The sequence below is a fragment of the Arachis hypogaea genome, chromosome 14, assembly GCF_003086295.3.
Source record: "Arachis hypogaea cultivar Tifrunner chromosome 14, arahy.Tifrunner.gnm2.J5K5, whole genome shotgun sequence".
NCBI lineage: Eukaryota > Viridiplantae > Streptophyta > Magnoliopsida > Fabales > Fabaceae > Arachis > Arachis hypogaea.
In genome coordinates, this window is record NC_092049.1 from 130,439,056 (window position 1) to 130,448,435 (window position 9,380).

At 34.7% G+C, this 9,380-nt stretch overlaps 2 protein-coding genes across 15 annotated transcripts; both read left to right on the top strand.

The window, feature by feature from the left end:
* Window positions 1-6: 6 nt before the first annotated feature.
* LOC140173156 (disease resistance protein Roq1-like) lies at window positions 7-2,256 on the top strand. The gene is made up of 4 exons (XM_072215974.1): window positions 7-497; window positions 889-916; window positions 1,344-2,159; window positions 2,236-2,256. The coding sequence occupies exons 1-4, from the start codon at window positions 7-9 to the stop codon at window positions 2,254-2,256; spliced, it is 1,356 nt and encodes a 451-aa protein (XP_072072075.1).
* Window positions 357-8,219, top strand: LOC112744164 (disease resistance protein Roq1-like). Of its 14 annotated transcripts, none has more exons than XM_072215016.1 (9): window positions 357-497; window positions 1,344-2,475; window positions 2,659-2,955; window positions 3,050-4,631; window positions 4,821-4,901; window positions 5,525-6,089; window positions 6,822-6,949; window positions 7,415-7,477; window positions 7,572-8,219. In XM_072215016.1, the coding sequence occupies exons 2-4, from the start codon at window positions 2,341-2,343 to the stop codon at window positions 4,403-4,405; spliced, it is 1,788 nt and encodes a 595-aa protein (XP_072071117.1). In that variant the 5' UTR covers window positions 357-497; window positions 1,344-2,340; the 3' UTR covers window positions 4,406-4,631; window positions 4,821-4,901; window positions 5,525-6,089; window positions 6,822-6,949; window positions 7,415-7,477; window positions 7,572-8,219. The 14 variants fall into 14 exon arrangements, with proteins under 14 accessions (XP_072071117.1, XP_072071107.1, XP_072071114.1 ...); XM_072215015.1 differs by having other exon boundaries at window positions 358-497; window positions 1,382-2,475; XM_072215012.1 differs by having other exon boundaries at window positions 358-497; window positions 1,382-2,475; window positions 4,824-4,901.
* The last annotated feature ends 1,161 nt before the right edge of the window (window positions 8,220-9,380 follow it).

The following is a 9,380-nucleotide window of genomic DNA, read 5'->3' on the forward strand; positions in this document are numbered from 1 at the left end:
TAACATATGGCATCCGGCTCCTCTTCTGGTTCAATTCCACCACCAACAAGAGCATGCACCTATCACGTGTTCTTGAGTTTCAGGGGTGAAGACACTCGCAGAGGATTTACTAGCCATCTATATGCCGCCCTCAACAGAAAGGGAATCACAACCTACAAAGATGATAACAACCTTCACAAAGGCGATGTTATTTCAGATGAACTCCTCAAAGCAATTGAAGAGTCTATGTTTGCAGTCATAGTTTTCTCACCAAACTACGCTTCATCCACATGGTGCTTGGATGAACTATGCAAAATCCTTGATTGCAACAACAAATTGGGGCTACAGATCGAGACAGTGTTCTACCATGTGAAGCCTTGTGATGTGAGGTATCAGATAGGTACCTTTGAGGAAGCTTTCAAAAAACACGAACAGAGACATGACGGTGAGAAGGTTCAAAGATGGAGAGATGCGTTATCTCAAGTTGCTGCTTATTCTGGTTGGAGCTCAAAAAATCAGTAAGCTAACTAATCCTTGACTTCATTTGTTATTTCTACAATTTATGAACTATTCACGTTCAAACTTTTAAATCCATAATCCAACAAAACTATAGATTAGATCTCACTTCTTATCTCAAAGTCATCAACTATGTTATATATTCATAAAAAAATAATTATTGAATAAAATATATATTAAAGTATAAAGTATATAAATCTGTAAAATAACATGTTTAATTTATACACAAATGTTGGATTGTCTAATGACTGATTTGATATGCATGGGATTAAAAAAAAAAAAGCCTACGGCACCGTATTGTCCATATTTACAAATAAAAAATTTTACATCTTTACACAACAAATTCAAATGCTCTATATCGTCCTTTATATAACCATTTTGATGCTAATGCAGCAATGCTCCACTTGATAACGAATGCAGGGTCAATTTTATAAAGTCATTTTGAATCACTGTGTCAATTTTTTTTCCAAAAAACTTCTATAATAGATTAATCATAGAAAAGAAGTAAAATATGCTTAAGGGCTTTAACTATAGCAAATTGCATAATAAGGATAATGTTTATTACTTTCTTTCTATTTTTTATTATTTATTTATTTTTTAACTCAGAAAAAACGGTAAAGGCATTTATTTTAACTCAATAAATAAGAATTGTCAAAAATACTTTAGCAATATGTATATTGTTTTTAAGTAATTGGATTGGTGTGATATGTGGCTTAATTTTTTATATTAGAGAGACCCATGTGTGAATTGTCAAAATTACTTTAGCAATATGTATATTGTTTTTCGTTCTCTAATAATAATTTTTAAAATAGAAGTTGTTGCTTTATGATTCTTCTAATGTTTTGCAGTTTTGCGAGACTAACAAAAATTATCATTCCCTGAATAGAGATGAGGCAGTACTTGTGGAAAACATTGCTCAGCATATCCATGAAATATTGATTCCGAAGTTGTCCTCTTCAATGAAGAATCTTGTAGGGATTGATTCAAGAGTCGAACGAGTGATTAGTCAAATAGGCCTTGGATTGAATGATGTTCGCTATATAGGCCTATTGGGAATGGGCGGGATTGGTAAGACAACTATTGCTAGAGCAGTTTTTGAAACCGTTCGAAGTAGATTTGAAGTTACTTGCTTTCTTGCAGACGTAAGAGAGCAATGTGAGAAAAAAGATATTGTCCGTATACAAAAACAACTTCTTGATCAGGTGAATATAAATTCAAATGCTGTTCATAACAAGTATGATGGGAGGACAATAATTCAAAACTCTCTACGTCTTAAAAAGGTACTTCTTGTTCTTGATGATGTAAATCATGAAAAACAATTAGAGAATTTGGCTGGGGAGCAAGATTGGTTTGGTCCTGGAAGTAGAATAATAATCACAACTAGAGACGTAGAGGTGCTAAAGGAACAAGCGGTGCTTGAAACTTATATGGTTGAAGGGTTAGTGGAAAGTGAAGCCTTTAACCTCTTTTGTCTGAAAGCTTTTAAACAAGCAGCAGAACCTACAGAAGGGTTTTTGGATTTGTCCGAAGAAGTGGTCAAGTACAGTGGTGGTCTTCCATTGGCACTTAAAGTGTTGGGTTCCTATCTTAATGGTAGACCTATTGCGGTTTGGCATAGTGCCATTGAAAAAATAAAGAAGTCTTCACATTCTGAAATTATTGACGTACTGAAAATAAGCTATGATGGTTTAGATTCTATGGAAAAGGATATTTTTCTAGATATTGCTTGTTTCTTTAAAGGACATCCGCAAGATTATGTAAGAAAGATATTAGAAGGATGTGGTCATCATGCTGTAATTGGTCTTGATATTTTGATTAATAGATCATTGGTCACTATAAACGAATATGAGTTTGGGGATGCATGATCTGCTTGAAGAAATGGGCAAACTTATTGTAATTCAAGAATCTCCAAATGATGCTAGTAAGCGTAGCAGATTGTGGTGTTACGAGGATGTTGATTTTGTACTTACTCAAAAGAAGGTAAGTGTCGTTTTTTCTCAACTATAGGATGAATAGAATTAAAATAAGAATTTGACAATGTATTTAATATTCTATCCAGATAACTAAAACTATGTTTTGTTTTTATGGTTATCTCAATCAGTATAGTTTTTTCATTAGTTTTTTTAATTGTTTGTTTATTTACTTAGTTTTGTGTGTCTATAGGAAATTGAAGCAACTCATAGCATCGTTCTACATGATATGTACTGTGAGATTGAAGAAAATTGGAGAGACTTGGATATAAGATATTTATCTTTCTCAAATATATGCAAGTTAAACCTTCTCATTTTAGATGGTGAGAGATTTCCCATTCTTCTCTACGATATTCCTTGTGCATTAAAGGTTTTGCACTGGACAGATTGTCCGATGGAAACTCTGCCCTTTAGAGATCATCAACGCTATGAACTTGTGGAAATTGATCTGTCTCATAGTAAAATTGTACAGTTATGGGATGGAAAGAAGGTAGACCTTTTCATGAAGAGCTCTATCAAATGTTATGACATTAACATTTCCAGCAAAAATAGTAACCAAGTGATATTTCTTTATGTTTTTTCAGGTTCTAAAAAAGTTAGTGCACTTGAATCTCTCCTACTGCAAGGAGCTGAAGGAAATGCCAGATCTTTCTGGGGCTCCCAATCTTAAAACGCTTGATCTTGATGGATGTGAGGAGCTGAATTATTTTCACCCATCTCTGGCACACCACAAGAGCCTTGTTGAATTGAATTTAAGGGGATGTGAGAGACTTGAAACACTTGGAGATAAATTAGAGATGAGTTCACTCGAGAGACTAGATCTAGAATGTTGCAGTAGTTTGAGAAGACTGCCAGAGTTTGGAAAATGTATGAAACAGTTGTCGATTCTTATTTTGAAACGTACAGGTATAGAAGAGCTACCCACCACGCTTGGAAATTTGGCTGGCATGTCTGAGTTGGACTTAACTGGATGCTACAAGCTTACTAGTCTTCCCTTCCCACTTGGATGTTTCGTTGGCCTAAAGAAGTTGAGGTTGAGTAGATTGGTGGAGCTTAGTTGTGTTCCATACAGCACTCATGGGTTAGAGTCCCTCACAGTTAAGGATTATTCTGGCAGCCCAAATATTGTTGGACTTTTGTGTTCTCTCTCTCACTTGACCTCTTTGAGTAGCCTGAAATTACAAGGATGTTTTAGCACATCTAGAGAAGAGTCGACCGATTTTGGCCGCTTAGCGTCCTTGACTGATTTGGATTTATCGGAGAACAATTTTTTAAGGGTTCCAATAAGTATCCATGAACTTCCCAGACTTACACGTCTAAAGCTAAATAATTGCCGTCGCTTGAAGGTTTTGCCAGAGCTTCCATTAAGTCTAAGAGAACTACAAGCACGGGATTGTGATTCACTGGATGCATCCAATGCGAATGATGTTATATTAAAGGCGTGTTGTGGCTTTGCAGAATCAGCTAGTCAAGATCGTGAAGACCTCTTTCAAATGTGGTTCAGTAGGAAGAAAATTCCAGCATGGTTTGAGCATCACGAAGAAGGTAACGGAGTATCAGTCTCATTCTCGCATAATTGCCCTTCAACTGAAACCATCGCACTTGCTCTCTGCTTCCTATTACAAGGTTTTTTGTTCTCATCGGAAAAACCATCGGTGATCTGCAACGGTAAAGAATTCATCAACAAGAGTTTGTTGAAGGCGTCGTCGGGTATATCTTCTGAGAATGTGTACATTGTCTACGTGAACGGTTACTATCTTAGTAAGCTGTTATGCCAACACAATTGCTTCCAAATGCTATTTCCCGGTACTCCTAGTATTAATATCCAAGTACGGAGATCTAGTGCACGTTGGGTGCGTAAGCAAGACATTCAAGATTTCAAGAAACCAAAATCTGAAACAGGGAAAAGAAAAGCAACTCTTGAACTGGATATGGAATGATCTCAGATTTTTCACCTTGTAGGAATAACATCCTCGTGGTTGCTCTACACATGTATGATTGCCTAGCTTAGATCTCTTCAGCTAAATGGTTCCACATATTTGAAGCTTTTGACACAGCTCATTGCCCATCCAACTGCCATGTGATCCCAGAAAGAAATGAAAATCTTGTGTTTATCTAAATATGGAAAAAGGGGGATGAGGAAGAATATGAATTCAGCATTTGGAGGTTGTATTTGAATTCATGTGTGATGGCTTTCTACTTTTTTTTTTTTCCATAAAATATCTTGAGAAAAAAAATGATAATTTTGGTTTCATGTGTAAATTGTTGCAATGAGGTTATAGCGAATTTTTTAATGGGTTAGAGGGTTTTTAGGAAGATGGCTTGAGATGTCATGTTTTGAATCTTTTGTTGCAGCAGCAACACAAGAGATTTGGCAAGCATGACAAGACAGATTCAGATTCATTACAGAGTGAAGGAGAAAATCTGCACGCCATAGTGAGTACCAATGTCAACTTAGTTTCCATTTTTTTAAGTTTTCAGTTGTTTTGATCTGTGATTAAGATAAAGAATAACCTATGTGTTGTTTAATGTTTAGTTCTATGGGCTATATGTCTTGACGTACCAAATTAGAATTTTGTTTACTAATGTTTAACAGCTAATTTTTAATTACACCTTCTTTAAAGTTCTTACTTTTTTTTTTCCAAAATAGAAGACTCGAACCCGCAACCTCTTAATTGAGTATGGGGAGACTATACCATTAGAAAATAACAACACGGTCCTTATCCATTCTCTCGTGTGACCGAAAATACCCTCTTGTCGGTTTTCGGGTAAAAAGTAACCGGAAGAACCGGTAAGAGGGTTCTTTTGGTCACACGGAGAGAATGGTTAAGGATCGCGTTGTTAATTTCCAATGGTGAGGGGGGCGTCAGGTCAATTTCGTAAATGGTTAGGAACCGGGGAGGGGTTTTACGCTAATATTTATACTACATAGTTTCATGCTAGAAAAATGATATCTTTGCTTATTTTTTATAACGAGAAATCTGGTTAAACTATTTTGCTAATGTTTTCTTGGTCGACAAACAATAAGTATGACTTTTATTCGCTTTATGATTTTTCAGACATGAGGCAAGATTTGTGGAAAGCATTGCTGAACACATACACAGAAAGCTAATTCCAAAATTGCCATCTTGCACGAAAAATCATGTTGGGATTACTTCAAGGTTGCAGGAAGCGATAAAACTCATAGGCATTGGGTTGAATGATGTTTGCTTTGTAGGGATATGGGGCATGGGTGGCATAGGTAAGACAACTATCGCTAGAACAGTATATGAAGCCATCCGAGGAGAGTTCAAAGTTTGTTGCTTCATGAGAAATGTCCGAGAGTTGTCTGCAAAAAATGGTTTTGTTCACTTACAAAGAGGCCTTCTTGCATCTTTGAACATAACTAGTCATTTTCATGCCACAGAAGACGGAAAAAATATGATCAAACATGCTTTGTGAAATTAGGGGTTCTTCTTGTCCTTGATGATGTAAATGAGGTGAATTGTTTAGAGAATTTAGGCGAGAATCAAGATTGGTTTGGACCAGGAAGTAGAATAATAATCACAGCCAGAGATATGCACTTGCTAGATATGCATGGAGTCCATGGAACTTGCGGAAGTGTCATTCCCTCTTGAAAGAAATGTATGTGTCTGTATGATGTTTTTAACTTTTTATTATCAAATATAATCATATTTATTTTATGTAAAATATTACATTATTACATGTGATTGCTAAACATGAGGGTCCTGCTGTTAGTGGGTACTGTGCTTTGCGGTTATTACAGGTTTGGGATAGTTTGCTTCTAATAATATACTCTCTCTCTCAGAGACACACACACACACACACACACACAGAAACACACACATAAGTGATATCATTGATGTGGTTTGTCATACACAGGCAACACATGATGAATCTTTGTATGAGCTTGCTGGGGGAACTGGTATCGTTTTGAAACTGATAGAATCAGCACTAGCAGAACATGTAGACTTTATTGCTGCACAGGGATTGCCAATTAGCACTTCCTAAAAGATTCTACACAGTGAGAACTACCAACTCAGGGAGAGGAAGTCTCTCCAGTTCCTAACAGAATTCACAACAGAAAATGCATAGTAAACTAAACTAACTATAACTTAATTATTATAGGCAGTGAGAAATAGAGTCTAACTAATCTATCAGCCAGCTAGACCATGCTAACAACTCCTAAAACTAGCACTTAACGGCTACTTACCTCTCCTTTTGTAACACAGCCCAACCTTTTAGTAGAAGGCGTCTCTCTATCAGAAACACTTACATTGTTCCCCTTTAGTTGGTCAAGTAGTATTACACTGGCGATTGTGATGTTTTTCTTAACATTCTGTGTTGGGTGCTCAGGTGAGGTTCTTGCTCAGATCCGGTAGGGAATACGACCAGACATCAAGTGATTCAGATAAATTATCCCCCAGATTTTTAGGATGTTTTCTTTTTCGTTCTAGTGAGAGGAGGCAGTTATTGGATAAAAGGTTTGTGTGCATTTCAATAAGTTAGTGAATTGTTTTAACTGTCGCACCTCTGTTAAGAATATTTTAGAAAACCATGCTAGTTACCTGATGTCCGGGAAAGAGCTCTCCAAGCTTGTTGCATTTGTAAAAGGAACTCAGTTTGATTTAGTGGTAACATGATCTTGCATTTGTAAAAGGCATTCAGCTTCAGATGGAAACGTTACAGAGCCGGTTGGATGCAGACTTTCTCCTTGCTCACATGTGCTCTGTAAAGTTCAAAGAATGGATAGTTGTCCTTGCTACCCTATTAAGACGTTCTGAAGTATTGCATTGTGATATTGCTTACATGCATATAGCATTTTCTTTACTCCCATTGTGCTTTTTCTTTTGTAAAGGGAGGCATTTAGACATGGTTTTGGCATCTTTTCCCATTTTAGCAAAGGTTCACTTTGTTGGCAAGTGCATTCTTCTGATGAGATTTTATAGGTGCTTTTCGACTTGTTCCCACATGATGTTCGGCTATGGAAAGCATACAGCACCACGCTGCAGGTATATCTGATTTAGATTACTGTTGGAAATTATAGTATGCCATTATGTTCACTCAATAATAATCAATATAGCATATGTTATCTGTGCTTTACAGTCGCACCTAAAATTTGTTGAATATCAAGATTTACTTGAAGACCTTGAACATAAACTATCATCAATTTCAAATAAGGAAGAATAATGGAATCGAATCTCTACATTTCACATATGGAATGGGTTGGTTCCCTGTTGAAGTAAATTGCTGAGTGGGTTTCATCGTTCCCCACATGATTGTCCAACAAATCATGCACCCCAATTAAAGACCATGCATCATTTGCCTTGGAATCACTTGATTGAGAGGACTGGAAAATGTCGTGTCCGTGCTGGTTTACCATGATCTTGTTTACAAATCATATTGGTGGTTGTACATTGAATCTGGAGTAGTGCGCGTAGATAGAGGTTAGAAGTATTTGCAGGGAGGGTTGTGCATGTTTGAGGATTTCATTATTCTTTTTAACTTTTTAATACACATCTTGTAATATGTCTTTTATTGTAAAAGCATGAGCTGATCCATCTGTATATATATATTAGTTATGCTTCTGAATTTTGATAGGTCAACATTCATAGTGGAATTTATTGATTCTACAACTTGTACTTTTCTCCCTTGTGTGAGAGTACCATGGAATTTTTGCTGCTTTCATGTTTGGTACTTTTCCCCTGTAAGCTACCATTTTGAATTGGAAAGGCTTTCTCATTTACAGTGTTATTTCATGTGAATTAATCACTTTGCTTAGAGAAGGTGACTCATGTTGAAATGAGTATGATTTTCTCATTCATTACGGAGTATATACACGGCACTTACCGCATAACAGATTTCTAAAATAACTGACTTATAATTAACTTGCCACCATTAATTATCTTCTGTTCAGTGATTGCAAGATCCTTTCACGACCTTCGAGTCATTAGTTTTTACTTTTTAGTGAATAAAGAAAGAACTGGAAGTGTAAAATAAATCATGTCTTGCTAAGAAAAAATAAAGGGGTCTATACTCTATATCTGATGTCCAACCAAATTAATTTCCACGCGCTCTCTGTTGGCAGTGATGAAGGCACTTCCTATACGAAATTTCCTTTGCTCTTCAGTTTTCACAACTTGAATTGTGGAAACAAGAAAAAAAGAAACTTTTTGTTATATTCAGTATTATATTAAGTCAATTTTATAATGTTTTTAATTTGGTGTTTAATTTTTGTTTAATTTATTTTTATGATAAATTTTAAATATTTTAATTTTTTTTATTTTTAAATTAAATATTAAATATTTAATTTTTTTAACAATTAAATAATCATTTTTAAATACTATAACAAACACCGTTATATTATATGATAGATATGTGATGATTGTAGTTTATTTTTTACATTATTAAAAATGAGATCGAGTCAATTTAATTTAACTCTAAAAATTTATAAGATAAAAGATGCCTCATACTTATAAATTATTTAGAAACTTTATTCACAAAAATTGTAAGATTTATAATACAATTTTTTTATGTCTAGCAATAATAATCTAAAATGTGAATATTTAAAAATAAATAATTCAATAAAATTAAATCGAATAAATTTTAATATGATATTAAAATTAAAATTAAATAGATTTAACTCAACTCTCAAAATTATCTGCGAGAGAAATTTGTAATATATATTATATTGATGGTTGATTTTAGTATACACTTAAATTATAAATTATGATAATAATATAATTAAAGAGAAAGTATAGAGAGTCAATGATCTAAGCGTACAATGTGTATAATGGAGGTTTAAAAAGTATTAGAGATATTACTGTTAGTATTACATTGTCCTATCAACTATTAAGTTACATTTTTTGGATGAGTGGTTTGATGATATGGTATAAAAAGTTTCAGATCCGAAAA

Bases quoted from the DNA above. Each gene is read 5' to 3' on its own strand.
- LOC140173156 (XM_072215974.1), top strand. From the start codon at position 7: ATGGCATCCGGCTCCTCTTCTGGTTCAATTCCACCACCAACAAGAGCA. The intron at 917-1,343 runs GTCAATTTTATA...AATGTTTTGCAG, and splicing joins CACTTGATAACGAATGCAGG to TTTTGCGAGACTAACAAAAA. The intron at 2,160-2,235 runs GTACTGAAAATA...GTTTCTTTAAAG, and splicing joins CACATTCTGAAATTATTGAC to GACATCCGCAAGATTATGTA.
- LOC112744164 (XM_072215011.1), top strand. From the start codon at position 2,341: ATGAGTTTGGGGATGCATGATCTGCTTGAAGAAATGGGCAAACTTATT. The intron at 2,476-2,658 runs GTAAGTGTCGTT...GTGTGTCTATAG, and splicing joins TTGTACTTACTCAAAAGAAG to GAAATTGAAGCAACTCATAG. The intron at 2,956-3,049 runs GTAGACCTTTTC...ATGTTTTTTCAG, and splicing joins AGTTATGGGATGGAAAGAAG to GTTCTAAAAAAGTTAGTGCA.